The sequence below is a fragment of the Rhinolophus sinicus genome, linkage group LG07, assembly GCF_036562045.2.
Source record: "Rhinolophus sinicus isolate RSC01 linkage group LG07, ASM3656204v1, whole genome shotgun sequence".
In the NCBI taxonomy this organism is placed as follows: domain Eukaryota; kingdom Metazoa; phylum Chordata; class Mammalia; order Chiroptera; family Rhinolophidae; genus Rhinolophus; species Rhinolophus sinicus.
This window is the reverse complement of record NC_133757.1, coordinates 100774294-100795221: the sequence shown is the minus strand read 5'-3', so window position 1 is coordinate 100795221 and position 20928 is coordinate 100774294. Positions and strand designations below refer to the sequence as shown.

The 20928-nt window shown below is 41.4% G+C and overlaps 1 protein-coding gene across 8 annotated transcripts in view; it reads left to right on the top strand.

Moving 5' to 3' along the window:
* FNIP2 (folliculin interacting protein 2) overlaps positions 1-20928 on the top strand; it is a 116962-nt gene that overhangs the window by 40102 nt on the left and 55932 nt on the right. For all 8 annotated transcript variants that reach the window (XR_012498164.1, XR_012498163.1, XM_019733170.2 and 5 more), the window contains exons 2-5: positions 15323-15449; positions 18069-18209; positions 20577-20677; positions 20776-20847. Coding sequence is in view for 6 of the 8 variants with exons in the window: in XM_019733170.2 (XP_019588729.2) it covers positions 15323-15449; positions 18069-18209; positions 20577-20677; positions 20776-20847 (441 nt within the window). In the remaining 2 variants the exon portion in view is untranslated. The remainder of the gene's footprint in view (positions 1-15322; positions 15450-18068; positions 18210-20576; positions 20678-20775; positions 20848-20928) is intronic.

The following is a 20928-nucleotide window of genomic DNA, read 5'->3' as shown; positions in this document are numbered from 1 at the left end:
CCCGCTCAGCTGTCTGCTCCCTGGGAACACTCACTGAGCTAGTCCACGGTTCCTGGTTCTCCTGTTGTGAGTCAGAGACTATGGCTTAGCCTTAGCCTTTTGTTGTTATGGTAACAGAAGCTGACTAACTGCTGAACAATGATGTAGCAAGCCCTGGTGAGAATTGGTGAGAGCACTAATAAACTGTGACCCGCCTAAGATTATAATTAAACTGCCAATCAAAACTCACCAAAGGGAATCCAGCCTGTGGGCTCTGAGAACACCAGGGTTCCTGGCAATTCTCTTCCCCTTTTATGGGATCCCAGTTTTATATGGGATGTTGGGTATCAGGCATCCATCCATCCATCCATCAATGTTTATATCTTGAAGGGTTTCATCCTTATCAGATTAGAAAGTTTTTTTGTTTTTGTTTTTGTTTTTAAATTTTCAGGTCTTGTTACAGAACAGATGTGGATTAAAATCCTGTCTTTTTTCTCACTGTGCCATTTCCTTTCATTTTTGTGTCGTAGCATGCCCAAAGGCCATAAAAGAAAGAAAAACTTAGTAGAACTAGGTTAGCTTTTCTATTTACTAAATTTTTTTTTCTTAGTTCAAATCTCACTAGTAGGAACCTAGACATAACAGATACGGTAGAAGCACCTTTATTTGGGATTCATCTGTATCTTCCTCTCATGATCTGAGGTTTCATCTATGTCTTGAACTCACTGTGTATTTGGAAATGTTACCCATCTCTCTGTTTCTATTTTCTCTTCTAAAAAAATAATAATAATAATAAAGTGGTGGATTGGGTCAGTGGTCCCTAAATATGTGAGGTGTTTTTAAAAATGTAGGTTCCCAGGCTTCACTTCAGATCCATTGGACCAAATTCCTGGAAGTAGAGCCTGTGAAGCTTTGTTGATTACAAATATAAACAAACCCAAATAGCTTCTGGGATAATTCTAATGATGAGTCAAGTCTGGGAACCTCCAGATAAGTGGTATCTGAGGTCTCTTGTAGCTCTAGTATTATAATTGTCTGTCAGTAACCAATAAGACCCAAAGAGGTTAGAGAAATGTGAAGACCTTGGGTAATCAAGGGAGTCAAAACCATCTCAGTGGTGTTAAATTCAGTTAAGTAAATTTGAGGATCTAATTGGCTTTATTAAGGGATTCATGAATCAGGCAGCGTCCCATCTAGCAGCCAGAGAGGAACCCGAAAGGCTATACAATGTGGAATGCTTTTATATAGGCAGAAATTGGGCAGGACATGAAAGTTATTAGCAAAATAACTCCCCCATTGCGGGGGGGGAGGTGTGTCTTGTCAGTCAGACTGATTGCCTCAGCTTCCTCTGGGGGGCGGGGGAGAGAGCCCCTGTGACAGGTGACCTTGTTGCTCATTGGTACTTACCAGGGAATTCCAGACTGAACAATTAAGGTTATATTCCAGGAGAGGGTTGAAACTGCATTCAGGTCAGGTATTCTAGGTACGGTGTCATCGGCTTTAGCACAAGTGACCCCATGTTGAGCCTGTGTTTTTCTCTTTAACAGTAGTAATCTTTTTCCAGGTGAGGGAGCAAGCCATGTGAATATTTGAGAAAGTGTGTTCTCAACAGAGAGAAGAGCAAGTACAGAGATCTTAAGGCAGGAACATGCTTGGTCTGCACCTTTGGGGAGGACAAAGAATGTTCCTTCTACCCTTCTAAATGCCGGCTGGTCAAATAATTCAAATGACACACAGCAGATTACCAGGAGAAAATCACAGTTTAATATGTGCGCATGGGGAATTCACATAAGCACAAAAATTCCAGACATTGAGGGGAAATGAGGTGTATCATTCAGAATTGGGAGAAGTAAGGCAATGCACAGGGAGAAGAAAAGCAAATGTATATCGGCCATCTTGAAACGATGGGACAGAGAGAGGAGTTTGGTCGCATGAGCTTTGCTTGGTTCCTCCCTGTCTATCACACCTAGTTCATACTAAAATATAATTATCTAAGGCGATAACTCCCTTCCCGGAGTAGGTCCTCTATCTCAGTTCTTGAGGGCAGACAGGAAGAAGGCCAAAGTTTTTTTCTGAGTCTTTTGTTTCTTAAAAATAACCAGCATAAAAAATATCTCATAGAGGCATAATTTTGGGTGACAGACTCTGTTCTCCTTCAGACCCTAAAAAGAAAAATGTTGGCTAAGGACAGAGATGATTTGGATTCCGAGAATAAATGGTCCTTTGTGGGGGTGTGAATGGGGCTGAGGTGTGCTGGTAGAGAGGGCTATCCCAGTGTGACAGAGCGGGGTGTGGAGGTTGCCTGCCTCGATGTAGCTCTCCCATTGGCCCTCACTTGATAACAGAAATTCCTGTTATCAGAACCTCACTTTTTTGTATTGAAGCTTTGTTCTCTCTAGGTAGTAACCGATACCTTAGTGTGAACTGAAATAGAACTTGTTCCTCTGTTGGGAAGAACAAGATCACATGAGTGGACTGGGCTCATTCTGTAGAGCAGTGAGGACTGACGGGAGGTGGCCTGTAAGTCTGCTGAACAGAGACACAGACTTTTGATGGCTACATCCAAAGCTCTGGTCATGTGTCCTAGGTTTTCATCTTCACAGAGAATTCTCAAGCAAACTATAGCTGACCAAAATGATCTTCAGAGAAAAATCCTATTGCCAACTTTAAAACTAGTGCCTCTTACTAAAAGTTCCTATATTTTAAAAGTTCCTTGACAACTGAAATATTTTTCCTTTTAAATAGACTTTATTTTTTAGAGCACTTTTAGGTCCGCAGCACAAGTGAGCAGAAAATACAGAGCTCCTGTCTACTTCCTGTCCCACACACCCACAGCCTCCCCTGCTGTCAGCATCCCCACCGGAGTGGGACATTTGTTACAAGTGATGAACCTGCACGGACACACCACTGTCACCTAAAACCGGAGTTTACATTACGGTTCACTCTTGGTGGTGTACATTCTGTGGGTTTTGGCAAATGTATAGTGACGTGTGTCCACCAGGATAGTATCACACAGAGTAGTTTCACTGCCTTAAAATTTTCCTGTGTGCTTATTCATCTCTCCCTATCCCCAGGTGACTACTGATCTACATTTAAGAGTGTGATCCATTTTGCGTTAAGTCTTTGTGAAGGATTTAAGGTCTGTGTTGAGATTCATTTTTTTTTTTCAATGTGGATGTCCACTTGTTGCAGCACCATTTGTTGACAGACTGTCAGTTGACTATATTTATATGAATCTGGGCTCTCTTTCTTTTCTGTTGATCTGTCTATTCTTTCAGCAATACCACACTGTTGATTACTGTAACTTTATAGTAAGTCTTGAAGTTGGATCCTTTGGCTCTCCATATAAACTTTAGAATCAATGTGTTTATGTCCACAAAATAACTTACTGGGCTTTTGATTGGAATTGCGTTGAATCTATAGATCAAGTTGGGAAGAACTGACAGCTTGCATCTTCCTATCCATGAACATGGACTATTTCCATTTATTCAGTTCTTTGATTTCTTTTATCAGAGTTTTGTAGTTTTCTTCATATAGATCTTATACGTATTTTGTTAGATTTGTTCCATAAATATTTTTTGGAGGGGTGCTAATAGAAATGGTATTGTTTTCAATTTTACATTCCACTTGTTAATTGCTGGTATATGAAATACTTAAAAAATATCTTAACAGGAGGTGTGTTTTCAGAGCATGGCTGCATTCATGTCATGCTAGCTATTTTCCCTTTTTTAAATGCCTCCATCTTTTTCTTTTATATCATTACTAAATTAACTCTTAAGAGTTTCTTAAACATTTTTTATGATTATCAAGATGATACAATTTTATTACAAAATATTTGGAAAATAAAAGCAAGTATAAAAATAAAAACCCAAATTACCAAAAATGCTACCAGAAAATTTTACTACAATTAACACTTTTGTTGATTTCCTTGTAGTCCTTTTTGGTACATGGATGTAAGCTGCATTGTATTAACTGAATCAGGCTGTATATCAAGCTGTATAATCTTCTTTTTCATAATGTTTTCCCCGTGTCATTAAAATGTTTTTGAGGACAATTTTTAATGACTTTGTAGTATTTTCTCAAATAGCTTCGAAAATTAGGGTGTGTTCTGCTAATGGATATTTAGGTTTCCAGTTACAATGCAGCGAACAACCCTATTTTTGTTCAAATTTCTGACAGTCTTCTTGGGTGGGAATTTTCCTTGTAGGAAATTTGAAGGAGACCCATTTTTCTTCCCCAGTGGAATTTGAAAATTGAGAGATAGAAATTGGTCAGGTAGATGGAAACCAAAACACCTGTATTTGGAGAATGGCTAGCATGTGTAATAACAAGGGGCTGCCTGGTAACCTCGAAATTAAACCAGTTCGCCCACCCTGCATAGCAGCCTAGGACCCACAGGCCTGATCTCAATAGGGTCTCACCCATATAAAGCGTGATGTTGGGGAGTTAGGATCAGACCAGTGTGTGTGCTCTGTAGGCAGATAGATGCCCACAAATACAGGGAAACTGACCAATCAGAACTCATTCTTCTCCCCTTGGGAAGGATCACAGGGGGGTGCACAGCAGTCAGGAGTGTTACCACTCACAAAGATTGTTCTACTTGCAGGAAACCGGAAGCAAAGGTAAGGAGGCCCCCAACTCTAATGGCTTTTGTAGGACATGAGGGTTTTTTCTTAACCTTTTGAAAAGTATTTTATCTATATATCTTCAGATACGATATATCCACTTGGTTCAACAATAAAATACGTATTTGAAACATATTGTTCCCACCTCTTCATTCTTCCCCATCCCCTTTAGGTAATCACTTTTAGTAGTTTCCTAAAGATCCCTTGTGTATTTCTTTTGTGTATAAATAAGCAAATAGAAATATGTGTTCTTCCTTCTTACACAAAAGATAGCATGCTCTATACTTTGGTCTTTGCTGCTTGGACTTCCCAGTATAATCTTAGGGGTCTTACACTCACGCTCCTGCTTTCTCTCCAAGAGCTGCTTGGTATTGTGTTGAATGATTGAATTTGCCCCACCTGTGTCCTCTCCAGTTGTTTCCAATCGTTTGCTCTTATCAAACAAGCTTCAGTCACATGTTTTTTTAAATCTGTTTAGTTCTAGAAGTGGGACTAGTGGGTTCAAAGTTAAAAATACTTATAATTCTGATACCTGTAACTTAACCATCCATATGTAATCTTACTATTTTGTGCCTCTCCCTGTATTTCTCTCGTGTGGGATATCTAACTTTTGAATTTTTGCTGCTCTAGTAGGTGTATGATTTTAAATTGTTTTTCTCTTTATAAGAGTGAATTTAGCACCTTTTCATGTTTAAAGACCGTCTCTATTTTTGTTTTCTGTGAGCTATCTGAATCCATTGTCCACTTTTCCATTGCCTTGCAAGCCTTTTCCTTTATTGATTTCTGATCGTTCTATATGTGTTAGGGATGTTGGTCCTGTGTGATATGAGCTGCTAATTTTTTGGTGAGCTTTTTAAATAGCTCTTGATAACTTTTTTTTACCCAATTGAGGTCATACTGTACCTATAATTCGGTGTTCTGCCTTTCATTCAGTCTTAACATTATATCACCAGAGTTACTTTTACACCTCAGAAGGAAGCGCAGAGGGAGGTCCTGGAGTGTGGAGGATGTGACCCTCACTTGTTTGCCCCTGATGTTAAGGTGATAGTGCAGTGCAATTGGAAGCGCACAGAATTTGGAGTCAGGAGACAATGGTTTGTAGTCCTGGCTTTGCCACTTACTGGTTATAACCTTGTTAAAGCCTCCTCGCTTCTGTGTGAAACAGATTATGTAATACAGGCTCTCATAGGACATTTAAGGTCAGCCCAGGTGAATTCTGTGAAAGTGTTGGCAAACTCTGAACTGTTAGGCAATTATTTGTGTGTGTGCCGTGCAGCTGTGATCACCGTCTGCCCCTTCCTACATCTAAACATCAAACCTTCTGGAACTAGTGTCACTAGTCTATGAGATTATGCAGTGAAAAAAAAGGCAGTTACTTAATAGATGGAAGTCACTTTGATACAGGACTAGCACAGCAATAACAAACCCAAAGCCATATATGGGTCTAATAAATGAGAAGAGGGATTACTTTTTTAGAAACTTGGTCCTGTCTTTGGGTGAGGCGGGGAATGAAGAAGGACAGGAAAATGTGGTGTATACACGCCGGGAAGAAAGCTCAATAAATGTCGTTGTCTAAGGCCAAACTACATATTTGAAATTGAATCTGAATTCCTTGAATTCATTAAGGTGGTTTCCCTGTAGGAGTTCACCCACTGCCTTGTGCTTCAGCTACCAAGAAGCCTCTGAGAGCAAACAGTAATTAAGGTTGTTCGTTTTAAGGCAATAAGGGAATCTTTATGGGTTAAAAAAAAGGCGGGGGGGGGGAGCGTTCCTGTTGTGTTCCTGTTTCATTATTTTTATTTTTTTAATTTAAATTTTAATATTTCAATTTTTTAATGAGAGATAGGACAGTCATATGGTTAAATATTCAAAACACACAATATCTTAGAGAGTACTTCTAGCACTCTTACTGTGTGCTTGGCTCTGTGTTACGCACTTTACATACATTTAATCCTCAAAACACTTCAGAGGTAGCGACGATTACCCCAGTTTTCCAGGCGAGAATACTAAGGAACAAAGAGTTTAGGTAACTTGCCCAAGTCACATAGCTGGGGAAAGAGGCAGAGCAAGGGCTTGAACCCAGGCTGCCTGGCTCCAGAGTCTGCACAGAAGAGTATTAAGTGTGTAGGGAAAGCCTTTCTCTGTGCTCTGTGAAGAACATGTGACAAAGTCTGCTCACTTCTCTTCCTCGACAACCCAGTTCTCTACTCCAGACACAACCAGTATTACCAGTTCATCATACTCTGTCTTTCTAGAGATACTTTATGCATATATACTAAAATCCAGAGTTTTTCCTTTTTGAAAAAATACGTATGGTAGCATTCTAACACAGTGTTTTGTATTTCTTTTTTCCAGTTAAAATTGTGACTACTCCATTGTATGGGTGCACCATAATTTAAATATTCCGTGTTGACAGTTGTTTCCAGTCCTTTGCTATTCCAAGCAATGCTGCAGCGAATACCTTTGTTCATAATCATTTTGGACCTATGCAAGTGGACTTTTAGGAGTAATTCCTACAAGCAGAACTGCTGGGTCAAACAGTGTGTGTGTGTTTGTACCCATCTCTCTCGCTCTTTTTTTATTTTTTTATTTTTGTTTTGTTTGGCTCCACTTCTGCCCCACCGCTTCCCACGTGCTTGCCTCTTTTAGAGATAATGTTTTACATTATCAGATAAAAGAGACACCCATCTCTTTTAGAGATAATGATTTACAACCAAAATAGGTACAGTTTCTGTGTATTTTGGCTTTCCCATTTTGCAAACAAAAGACCTTATGGAGAGAATCATGCTTTTGACCTCTGGAGACCTCTAGGAAAATAGAATGATTACCTTATTTGTATATAATTTAAATGGATCTAGAATTGATATATAAGGCAATGTCTTAAATATTTAGTTTGAAATGAATTCATCTGTCTGTTATTAGTACATACCTTCCCTGGGGGAGGGGATGCGGAAACCTTACCCTTCAGGAAAAGATAGGAAATCATGTCGATGCTTGTTAGCTTTCAGCGGAGCCATTATACAATTCAGTAATCCTGAAAACAGTAAAGAATGTTGACTGTTTGGGTTATGCTGACAACACTATGAAAGAATTAGCTTAGTGAGTATTGTATTCATGCATACATGGAGATGAACAGCAAAGCTTTTTTTTTTTTTTTTTTTTTAAGTAAAGGTAGTTTCTAGTTAAAAAGAATGACGAGTGCTCTTTTAAGAATTAAAGGAACCATTTTGGAAAATGGGAGCCATATTTAGAGATTCTGTGGGTTTTTACAGGGGAGAAATGAGAGAAACTTAATAACAACAACAAAATCTAGGAAAGGTAGCCGGGGCAGAGTCTTGGTTGGCACAGAGACCTGCCCACTCAGTGTCCCTCTTGATTCAAAAGAATGTGCACTTTTTCTCTTGAAATTGTGTTAGCATCTTTTGAAGGTTCTCTCAGTGGGAGATGTGTTTCTATTAAGTAGCATGATGATCAAAGTATAGAATACACCTAGAAGGTTAAAGGGGTGTCATGCAGTAATGCACATTCATTCATTAAGATTGCTTTCCTCTCAGTACCTGGTTGTGGTCGTCGATTCTGAATTATACTGTGCATGCTTAATAGATAATTTGGGATTGTGGTGTGTCAGAGTTGGAAGAATGAGGACCTTGAGGAATAATTTTAGTCCCAACCTATCGTTTTATAGAGGAAGAAACATTGGACCAAGACGTTTAGTGGGGGGCTCTGCTGCTCCCTCAACGCTGTGGTGGCCCCGGGACAGTGGGGCACGGTGGGGTGCTGCGAGTGCCACACACAAACTTGACCAATTTCAGAGCTTTACCGACATGACTCTTAACTCCAAAGGAAGGGATTCCATCTTTTCCTCTTCTGTACTTCAGATCACTCTGTTCATAGCAGCTGAACCTCAGGCTGCATTGTGACTCGATGTTTTGTCATTGCTGTGTGAACACATTATAGAAAGACTTATGTGGTTTGAGCATGTGACCCTCGCAACCATTTATAGCATTGTTTCTGTGGAGGAGAAATAAGTTCTGAGGTACCAACAACCTACTTGTACATAAACTTTATAGTCATCTTTGTTAGGGATCGGTTACATTCGGGAAAATGTGGGGCCCTGAGAGTTACTTATTTCAGTCTCAATCTTAGTAGGCATTACATTGGTCAACAGTCTCTTATCCTACAATTCCAAAATCCTGAACTGTATAAAAAATATTTTTGGAACTGACCTAAACTGATATGAGGCTATTTATAGTCTCTATCTAATCCACTTAGCAGAAATATTTATAACTTGAGCTGGTGAGATACTAATTCGTTTGATTTGGGGGTTTGACTACACCTCAGACCCTGGAGGAGGCATTACATAATATGTGTTATAAGCATCTTTCTAAAATCTAAAAAAAAAATCTGAATTCTGAAACATCTGGCCTCAAGGATCTCAGTTAAAGGATTGCATATCTGAACTTATCTTTGAGTTATGCTTTACAGTTTTAAAAGTACTTTCATACTTATTCTCTATATTTTCCAACAACCTTGTGAGAGAGATCAGGCTGATACGTTTTGGGAAAGCTGAGCCCCGGAGTGAGTGCTTTCCGAAAGCCATCTGGGTTGCAAGTGGCAGAGACAGAGTTAGAAGCAGTGTTTGCCCAGGAGAGCACTCATCCATGGCCCAAGCATCACGTCCTCTGTGACTTGCACTCGCCCTTCACCCCCACCATGTGGACTTGACCTCTTTATCCTTCAAGTTCCTCATAAGCCATGTAGACACTTACATCTCAGTGACCGTAACAGTATAGTTTACTTATTTATTTATGGGTTGGCTTTCCCATATCCGATTGTAAGCATTTTGAGGTGGGAACTGGCTCTAGTTAATTCCTATTCCTAGGATCTGTCATGGTCCCTGGGTCACGGTGTGCGGAAGGAGTGGATGCAGGAATGCGCTTTGGGTTCGTGCTGCAATGCTCTTTCCATGCCGTGCTGCGGACCATTGGGATTTATTCTTCCTTTCCACACGTTTCTTTTACAAAAGGAGTAAAGGATTTACATATCCCCTGCTTTCTGGAAGACAGAAAAAGTGGCAGCCAACATTGAATATCAGTTTCTTTTGATTAACAGAGGGATACATTTAATTGGGATCATTCTTATTTTTGTTTTATTTATTTTGGAATCATTTAGAAATGATATGTTTAGGTTAGCATTATGTATTAAAGTTTCTAATGAGAATTGGAATCCTTAAGCACTTTCTGACGATACTCTTGACCACAGGACAACAATTCAGTGGCGGATTTTTATGTAGTTCCTCTGAAACTAAACTAGGCCATTTGTGCAGCGAGGGCTGTGTCAGTACAAAATAGGGGAAGAGAAGAAAGTCAACTAATTTGCAAATTAATTTTCCTGTAAGCCATCTTTCTAACCTAGCCAAAAAAAAAAAATTTTTTTTTTCAAATCTCTTATTGCCACCTATTTACTTTTTTTTTTCTTTAAATAAATAGCTTGTTACAGGGTGGGAGCTAATGTACATTTGTGCAGACCGGCTGAATGCTGAGTGCCATGTCAATCATAATCCTGTCTTTTCCTCCACTCCTAGTCTTCCTTTATTTGCATGTAATAGTTATTAGGGCCTCCTCCTTGTTCTTGAGCAAACCTTTTGAGAGAGTTTCTATTTCTATTTAGAAACTTTTTTTGAGAAAGATAAGAAGAAGAGAAGTGAGAGTTGGCAGAAAAAAGAACATAGAACAGGATTTGAAAGTGGCTGGAAAATACCAACATACACGTAAATACAGTGAGTTTCATGGGAGCAGGAGTTATGCTTTGTTCACTGTTTTATTCCCGTGCCTGCAGGAATGCTTGGCAGACAGTAGGCATGCAGGAGCTGCTGGTTAAATGAATAGTATCTGCCAGTTTTTGTTGTGATCATTATTGTTAGTTTTATTTTGTTTCATTTACCATTTCTTGGACCATTGAAAGTTCCCTATCATACCTGACTCTTTAAACATTCACATTCTTGGATCATAAGACTGCTCTTGACTCTTTACGTGACCTTAACTTTGACTGTAGATGGGATGTTTCCTGTGTGATAGTTAGCAAGAGAGAAAACAGTTTTGAAGTTGCCTTCTTTGATCATGCTTCGACATGGGTGTACTTGGACCTGCCTCTAGCCTGATTCCTACACAAGTGTCAGGGAAGAATCAAGCACCAACACTAGAACTGGCCTTGGAGGACATAGCAAATCACCCTGCAACAAATCACACCGATACTACTCTCGTCCTTATTAGCCATGACTCCTCCAAACCCTGGGATGCAGGTCAGCACCACCTCTCCACATGCCCTGAATATGGTTCCCTCCTGAAACACAGGTCCGATCGTGTCATTCCCTTTCTTAGAAAGTTGGAATGGCACACCAGTGCTTGTGGGACAGACATACTCCTCGGCATAGCAGGCAAGGTCCTCCACGAGTAGCCCTGCAGACTCTTGCCAGCCTCATTTCGTACAGAATTCTTCTGCAGTAGACGTGTTCCAGCTACCGAACACTTGGACCTTGTGTCGCTTAACTCCTTATGCGTGTGCCGTGCCCCAGCCTGCAGTAACTCTCTGCGCTGTTCCCATCACGTCTCACCCTTGCTATCCTTGATCACCTCCTTCGTTGGGATATTGCTTCTCCAGGAATTGTTCCTGTTGCCTCGCTTGCCCTCTGTATTCTGCCTTGCCCTCTTGTTTTCCTGTAGTTACCTACATGATTGTCTCTTCTAGATTTTAAGTTCTTTGAGAAAAGGGACTTAGATATTTCTTAGTCTTTGTAGCCCCCTGAGTGCCAGCATTCCTTGGCTTTCCTTGGCTTGTAGACGCCTAATTCCAATCTCTGTCTCTGTCATCACATAGCCATCTTCCCTCGTGTGTCTGTCCAGATCTTTCTTACGATGACACCAGTCATTGCATTAGGGCTGATCCTAATCTAGTATGACCTCATCTCAACTTGATTACACCTGCGAAGGCCCTGTTTCCAAACAAGGTCATGTTCACAGGTACCAGGAATTAGTAATTGAATGTATCATTTTGGGGGCCACAAGTCAACCTCAATACATGGTTATATACAGTTTAAAGAAAATTCTGTTTTCTGTACTTAAAATCATTTGAACTATTGCTTGTCACCTTTCAGGTAAGTAATGTAGACTTTGGTCACTTGCTTCCTGCTCTGGATGTAATAAGACCTGATTTTAGTTCCAACCACCAGATCTTACCATCAGAGAATGTCAAAGCCTAAAACGGTCCATAAAAGTCATTTCGTTTTAAATTTTACAGTAAAAAAAAGGTAGACAAATCTTGTGCCTCAGGTCGTACAGCTGTGACCATAAAGCAGATGCCAGGGACCCCTTGATGCCAGGGACCGTGATGTTTCTTTCCTTGCTTTCAACAAAAGCAAAGAAATGAAGTAGTTCTGATTAGAAGAAATGCCTGGGAGAAAATAGGCAGATACTTTAAGGCAAAAGCTTCAGGCCTATTTTACATACCTCTCTGAATCATGCAGAGTGGCCCTGAATAAACCACCAGGAACCACGGTTGGTGCTTCTAGAAGCTCCACAGAATGTCAAGGTGAATGTGAACATGAAGAGAATATATGTGCCATGTGATTATGAATACCTCAAGCCCTGTGTGTGGAGGGCGGTAGGGAAAAGAGCTGGCAGTGTTCTGGGCCACTTTCCTAGTGCTGGGCGAGTTTCCTAACGCATCTCCTTCCATCTTCCCAGCGTGCCCTGCAGCGATGCTTGGGGGAACTCTCTAGGTTGTAACAGCAGCAGGAGGCAGAGCTGAGATTTCATCCCAGGCCTCTCTCATTCTGAAGCGCTCATTTAATCTCCTTCTGTCCTGCTGTATTTCCTTTACCAAATTACTCAACTGTAATTTCCTCTATTAATATTAGTGATGGTAAAATTATAATTAGGTGTTAAGACATTTATATGGAAGAAAGAGATTAGAGTTTTCCTCATATTTTATAAAGTACTTTTTAAAGTATTTGGGTAAAAACTTGGGACACTCTGACTTATATATACTTTTCCCTTCCCATATCTTTTATTTCCATCTCTTTAAAATTGAAAAATAACATGAAACACTTAATACAGTGCTGTAATCATTATTAAATTTTAGCTCTTCTAGACAGGTTATCCTCAGTTTGATAATTTGAGTCAAAAATAAGGATTGAACAGCTTGCTCTGTAAATTATAATGCTATTTTGGCAAAATGCAATTGTTGGGGCAAAATAGATTGAATAAGAAAACAACAAGGCACTTAGATCTTTGTTGGTTTTTCACTTTTAATAATTTCATCCTGTGTATTCTGTTTTAATAATTTCAGAGGGTGTTTTTAGTGACCTTGTATAATTTTAAAATGTAGTGCTTCAGGGCATAGTCGTCCAGACGTTTTGGTTGTAAGTGACAGAAAACTAACTCCAGGAATAGTGTTCGCTCAGCAGCAGTTGGCTTCAATTGCAAACAGGAATCGGTCTCATTCCATGGCTTACCTCAGCTTTCCTCCATGTTGACTTCATTTTCAGAAATGCTGTCACCTCCTAATGGCCAAAAATAGTCACCAGCAACTCCAGGGTTAGCATTTACCAGCCGAGCAACTAAGTGTGGGACTGGCTGTCACGGCCCAGCTGGGGTCATACGGTCACATCTGATGGGCCAGGCCTGCAACATGGCCTAGCTCTGGACTGAGAGTAGAAGAAAGATGGTTTCCAAAGTCAACTTGCCAGGTTCTTATCAAAATGAGGAGGAAGATTTGCTGGGCCTGGTAACTTGGAACACAGGTTGTTAAAAAAGCAGGTGTAACCAGACATGTTTTTTGGTGCTTAGATTTAAGAAAGTGAATCTGGTACCCTGGAAGAGCACATTCAGTATTAACTACCACTGCCTGAGAAAGGAAAGGACCAATAACGCACAATTTGTAACTGGGTACCACACACTGTATCAGTTTTTTTAAAAAAATCATAACATTAACAGTTCTCTTAAGTAATTATTACCATTTGGCAGCAGTTAACTGTGTGTCGGCCTCTGTGTGAAGCACTTGACGTATGTCATTTAATTCCTACAGCAGTTTTGTGGGACGGGCCTTAATTCTCATTATGCTGATGAAGACGTGGAAGCTCAGAGAGTTTGGATTTAAACCCAGATGGGTCTGACTTCACTCCAGCTATACTATGTCTTAGTTTTACAGTTTGCTTTTGTAAGTCTTATCTGTGGAATTACCCATCCTCCACCTTTCGGGACGTCCCCTTCCAGCCTTCCCTACGCAGTTCCCAGTCTGCGCCGCACACCCCTCCAGTATCGGTCCCCTTCCTTTGCTGTCAGTCTGGCCTTCAGTATGGAGGGCCTGAACTCAGAAGAAACTCCATTTGGCCTCCCTCTTTCTAGTCTTAATCTGTCCCACCCCTGAGTTCTTCAGAGCAGCCAGATTGGACTTTTAAAAAAGTGTAGACTTGGGTTTATCACCCTGTGTTTACCGTGGCTTCTCACTGCACTTAGGGAGGGTGCTTGCCCCTGCCTGCCTCGCAGCCCACCTGGAGCTCTCTTTCTCCCTCGGGCTGGTTTTTGGTTTTTCGTGTTTTTTTTTTTTTTCTTTCTCTAACACATCAATCTTAGATCTTACCATGTCCCTCCCTCTTCCGCTGTGCTCTTCATTCCACACTTTATCTCTTTAACTCTTACTTCTTCAAGTTCTATTTAAATGCCACTTCCTTAAGTCCTTAGGCACTTCCCCGCCCTTCTCCCCCACCCATTAACTATGAAAATGTGAGATTTTTATCACATCCTTTACTTTTCCTTTTTGCACACTTGAAGTCTGTGTTATGCGTTTGTATATGATTCTCAGCCCACCAGCGTTCCCCACTAAGCCGGGTCCTCCACGAGGCCTGCGGGGACCAGGTCTGTTTAGTTCATTAACTGCTGGATCTCAGGCGTCTACCGCAGTGCCTGGCACGGAGGCGCTCAGATGTGTGTTGCAGGGATTAACAGCCTAATAACGGGATATGCCCAAAGCAGCGTATTTTAAATGACTACCCTTTCTCTAGTTCTCGCATTCTGATTTCATGTATTACTCAGGAGCAAACCTATGTTTAGAGCAGTTTTGTCCCAGTAGCTTTTGGTATACTTCCTTTATTTCTGTTTCAGCAGTTCAGAGGCTGTTCAGTGATATAGTTGGTTTTTATAACTTCTGTATCAGAGCCAGCCGTAATAGAGGAAAACATAATGCTAACTTTTCGGATACATAATTCCTCTCAATTTAACCTGAGCATGGGCGGGTGGGAGAGGAAGAGAAAAGGCTCTACTGACTGGCTCCAAATGGTTCCCTGCCCAGTGCCACGGAAGCTTGACCGCTCCTGGTCCTCAGATGTCCCGTCCCAGAACCCAGGCATCCAAATGTCGCTCTCTTCACATGTCCTTGTGATTTCTGGCTATCATCCCTGCCCAAAGTGGCTTTGGAAGAGGAAGCTAATCTCCAGTGATTTATTATTTGAAGCCATCTTCCCAACCTTTGTCATGGACACTGGCAACGTGTGTGGCCCGGTGGAGTCCAGAGACAAGGCTGTGTGCCCCTGTCTGTAAGGCTCCCTGCCTGTGTGGCACGTGTGGCCTTCTGAAGCGGCACACAGACGCACGCCTGGGACACGTCTCCTCCAGGATTATTCCAAGTGCAGCCTGACTTCTTTCTCCCTTTCTAATCCACAGCTGGGCATGTTCGGAGTTTGACCTGAATGAGATTCGCCTGATAGTTTACCAGGATTGTGAAAGGAGAGGCAGACAAGTCTTGTTTGATTCTAAAGCTGTTCACAAGATTGAAGAGGCGGCAGCTCAGGTATGAAATCCGGATTTGCTTTCATCTTGTTTGTGTGTGCTTTTTAACCACCTGTCTGATCAGTCATTTATTAATCCGTAATCGTCACTTGTACACTCCCCCACCCCGGCTGCATTTGTATTCTTATTAATATACACAAGTGAAACTGTTAGCGAGTAATCATGACCGCTGCTGCACAGTGTGCTGTGAATATCATACTCGAGGTGAATTTGCTGGTGAGTTGCAGTCTAGTAGGATTTTGATGCCAAATAGGTGCCATGTGATCGGAAATCTGAGAATCCGAAAATCGTCAAGTGTTAGGTTGAAGGGAAGTTAATAGAGCATTCTGTCTAGTGTGTCTCATAGATGGCATTACAGAGACTGGGTTACACAAAACGAGCTAGCTGTCCTCACTGCAGGGCTTCAGTATGCTAGCATGCATTGTCAGCTTCAGAAGCAAGCGCTTCTGAAACCTCTCTGACCACGGAAGCTTTTATTTATTTCCTTCGCTTAGTGCAAGGCAGGGTGGTGGAGGTGTTGTGGACTGCGGTGCGGGCGTGAGGTGAGGGGGTCTGGAGATGGTAAAGTGAGGACAGAGCCGCTCCTGACACCTTGGGGCCACAATGCGTCAAGTTATGTGTCTTCCCTGAGTCTCTGCACAGCAGTCCGGGCTACTTCTAGATGTCACCTTTAGACCTTTCATTCTCTTTTCAGTAGTTATTCAGCAGTCTGCAAATTAAATAAATCCATTTGTATTCATTCTTTTCATGTTCAATAACTATACTGACCGAATTCTGGCAGTTTACAGAATGTGTAGCTAAGTAAACGAACCATTTCTGTCACAGTCTTTGTCTCATCAGGGCCAAGGGGCTGTTTTCCTGCTTTTGATAAGGATCGTTTCTGCAGGAAGGAAGTGTTTGCTTCAAGGCAGTTTGGCTGGGTGGATTCCATAGTGCTTTAAAGTGGAAGTCTGCCAGGTAGCTAATCATTGTGGTAGTTGTTGGGCTTGTTGGGTAGGTCGGAGTGTGTGGGGGGGGAGGCTGGGGGGGACTTGAAATCTCTCAGGTGATTCACCTGTAGGCTTTAATGGTGGGTTTTTATCAAAGTTTAGGTGAGCCAGCGCTTGACCCTTTGTTTGGGCAGGACATGGTTCCCTTGATTTCCCACATCATTTCCTTCCCTGAAGGCCTTGCACAGATGGTTTAGTTGCACACCCACACTCCATCAGTAGAGCTAATGATGGTAACAGGTGGAGGGAAAAAATTCTCACCAGTTTTCAAACAGCAACTGGAATCTTCAATATAGCGGAGCAGTGAGGAACATACGTTTCTTGGCAGCACTCATTGAATCAAAATGGCATCTAAGTCCAGGAAGTTTTGTAACATGCCCAAGGCTCCAGAAGGAGTCCATCCACTTGGGGCTCTCTCCACTGTACCAGGTGCTATCTCCAATTATAGGCCGCGGAGAACGTGCTGCCCCAGCCAGAGGGGCTAACAGTCTGTGAGGCAGGTGTGGCCTGTGTGTCGCTTTAGGCCCTCTGAGGGGCTGTGTTTCTGGCTGAAGTGGTATTAAGTAACAGCTAGATCTGAAGAGGGTGCTGAGGGAGTGCCAGATGCTCGGGAATAACCAAGCCCAGTCTGAATGCCATCACTGCGGCAGCGACTGTTAGGTACCAGCGCAGTTTGTCATGTCCTTACACTCGTCCCATTTTCAGTCCCCGACCCCTTTGGCAAGCACAAGATGTCATGCGTTTGTGTCCAGCACATGACTGCAGCCATTTGCATTAGACTACCAGTGTGACTGTCACATTGGAGATTAGATAAGCTGCAGTTGCATTCATGTTTTTCCAAGCAAATCTGCGCACAAAAAAAGCAAGTAAGACTTGGAATAGCACCAACGTGCCATAGAAGGCACAGGATGTTTATTTCTGTATGGAGTAATAATGTTTGGTGTAGGAGGAAGGGAAAAATTAATAAAGGTGTACCTGTCTGCCTTGATGTCATAAAAATTAGCAGTGAGCTCTGTTTAGGGAATATACAGTAGACAATCTTCTATTACCCCTAACCTTTAAAGACTGAATTTCCATCATGTGCTGTATAATTCAGAGTTTTAGCTTCATCTTTCACAAACTTAACCTCATGATTTTCTTTCCTGTTGCCTTCAAAGGAGTCCTAAAAGAGGCGTGTCATTAAAAATGCAAGCCCAGTCTTTTCAAATTCATAGTTTTGCTTTCTTAGTTCTATTTGCTTGGTAAAAGTTTAAATTTGAAGCCATGTCTTTCTCATCAATTTTATGTAGTATGACTCTATATAGTACTGAAAGTCCTCTAGTAATGAAAACAGAGATCAGAGCTCATTGATGATTTAAAAATATGAATCGAAATGTGAATAATGCATTATTTAAGGAAAATGAAGTCTTAACACGTAACCCATTACCCTCTGTCCAAAACCCTTCTCCTCCCAAACGTTGCAGACTCTCATTTACCACATTTTTGTCCTCAAAAATAGAAGCTTCTGGTTTCCTATGCGACCTAGGCACAGTATAACAGAATGTTTTAACACAGGAATTCCCAGTGAGGAATATGTGGAGAAAGCCTGGTATGCTTAGCAATACTTTATGTTGCCTGTGTCTCTTAACCAGAAAACAGATGATGTCCCTATTAAAATGTCAGCCAAGTGCTGTCAAGGAAGCAGCAGCGGTGGCAGCAGTGGCAGCAGCTCTTCCCATGGTTCTCCTGGGGGTTCTTTACAACATGCTAAGGAGCAGCTTCCCAAGTACCAGGTAAGCCACCCACGGAAGTGTGGGGTACGCAGGGAGTTGACGTCATTTACTATGATTTCTCCACAGTTACTAATGCCTGCTGGGGGGCTCTACTCCAGGAATATGAGAACCTGTATTACCAAATGTGCTCTGAAATGTTTCACGTCAATGCTATTTTCACATTGTGGCTTTTATGTCTTGATAAAAACTGTAATCGAACAGAGGTGATCCAGTATAATGTACACCGAATGAGGAAGAAATAGTGCAAATGAGGTAAACTCTCTTGTTTTGCTTCCTTTGTTGTCAGAAGCAGATTAATAAACAGGTATTTTTCAGTTTTGTTATAAGAACTCTATAAACGTTATAAGGATTCTAGGAATGTATGTGGGCATCCTAAGAAAATAGCACTTGCCAGTAGAAGGAAGAAAACCTTGTATAGGAGAAGAAATAAGTGGCAAGACCTAACTTGAATGTGAAGGATAGAGGGCTGGTAGCATTTTTATGCTGTGTGTGTGTGTGTGTGTGTGTGTGTGTGTGTGTGTGTGTGTGTGTAGAGGGTAGGGATTAGGTTGTTGAGAAATACTGACTAAAGAGAAGAAATGTTTCATAAATATTGAGTAACAGAAAGGTATTAGCTAGTGGAGGACATATCTTTTTGGTTTTCTTTTTGGAACCATGTAGAATTTTGTCTATCATGTTGCTGGAAAAGCAAAGACAGGAAAATTACCAGCAGCCATAGGTCTATAGAACTTTGTTAATCTCATGGTCAAATTTTTGCCATATGTTTGAGTTTGCCCTTATTTCACAGTGCTCCTGGGTCTCAAAGCAATTGGTGGTTAAAAAAGTATAGAGTGAAATTTTCAGGTAGTTGAGAATCACGGTTGGTATGTAGACCGTATACCCCATGAAAAACCAGAATATAAAGTGGAAGTGGTGAGTGGAAGTTATTAATAAAGAATGTGAAAGCCAGTTGGTTTCGGTCTGCGCGTAGTGAGAGGAGGGTAGTGAGAGCTGTAACCAGAGAGGGCCCTGGTTAAATGAGGTTGATGGATTCATGTTTCTTTCCTGCTCTACAAACACGTATAGATAGGGTGTGAGTGTGTGTGAGTGTGTGTGTGTGTGTGTGTGTACGTACATGTGTGTGTGTGTACTTGTGTGTATGTATGTATGTATTTGGAGTTAACAAAAGATTGAAAAGAGAGTGTTAAGGATGATTCCCATGTTTTTGCTTGAATGGAAAGGGTATTAGCAGAGAATCTGGCTGGTGAGCTGGGTCACAGAGAGACGGTGGTTTTGTTTTGGTCAGCCGGTGCTGGAATTATATTTATCCTGTCCGTCACTTTGTCACCAGTGCTTAGAATAGGTGCTTAGAATCCTATATCCAATGCATCCTTTCACATATCATCTGTTCATAAGATCCAAACGTTATGCTATGTGAATGGATGCCTAGGATAGAGGATTCTAGAAGAGGTCTGGGCAGAGAGACAAAGATGTGGGAGTTATTTCTGTGTAAAGAATCACTGAAATTCCACGAATAGTTGAGAATGCAGACACTGAGGAGGGCGGCCCTCTGAGGACCAGCCCTGTTCAAAGGATGGTCTGGGAAAGAAGAGCTCCGAAAGGACAGTTGTTAAGAGCATCAGATACCGTGAGAGACGTTTAAGAAAGCAAACTGGGAAGCATCCTTTGCATTGGACAGGTGGACGGAGGTCATCATTAGAGCGGTTGGAATAGTGGAGGCTGCAGGCTAACAAGCAGCTGAGAGCGAGGAAAGCGGCAGCAGCATAGGCCACCCTTTGGGGGATGAAAGGAATAAGAAAGACTGGTCAGGACGTAAGAGGGGTCAAATATTTAAAAAATACTTTGGCAAAACTTCAGAGGTACCAGACCATCAGTTATCTTTTGGACCCTCACAAAACCCTGCCTCCACTAAGTGGCACTTTTGTTCAGCACTGTTCATCATGTGGTTTGATAATACGGAACCATACATATTTCTTTTCAGGATGTGTTCTTCGTACCACGAGAAGAGTTACCCCGTTCCTTTCATAACTTAGTCTTTCTATTTAGAGTTTATAAATGGAGATAAGGAAAATATGTGTATCTTGTAACAAGATTAAAAATGAACTCTGATAAAACACTTGGATTCTGTGTAAAGATACTGTGTATAAAGAAGAAACGGTGAACGTTAGTAATAATTTGGGGAAAAGTAGGACATCACCATTATAGATTAAGATGGTAAAGTGATCCATTGTTGCTTTGAGAAATTGTTTTAATTACCCACTAAACTAAAGAGACCCAGAGGTTAATAAACGTTATTTCCTGTTGCGTTGCCCATCATTATTGTCCCACATGCTAACTCTGCTTTCGGTTTCTTTTCACGTGTGGTAGTACACGAGACCAGCTTCTGACGTCAACATGCTGGGGGAAATGATGTTTGGCTCAGTTGCAATGAGTTACAAAGGTTCCACCTTAAAGATACACTATATACGGTGAGTTTGGCCTTCTTTTTCTATTAGTTGTGAGAAGTGGAATGTGATACCGACTTCTTACTTCAAAAGTGCATTTCTCCCTCTTTTTCCCCCACCAGTTCTCCTCCACAACTGATGATCAGTAAGGTCTTCTCTGCCAGAATGGGCAGCTTCTGTGGGAGTACAAATAAGTAAGTGTGGGATTTTGCACCCCCCCCCTCCCATTTTTTTAGTGGCTATTTCTGGGTAGAGTAATTCTGTGAGGGCTGTAA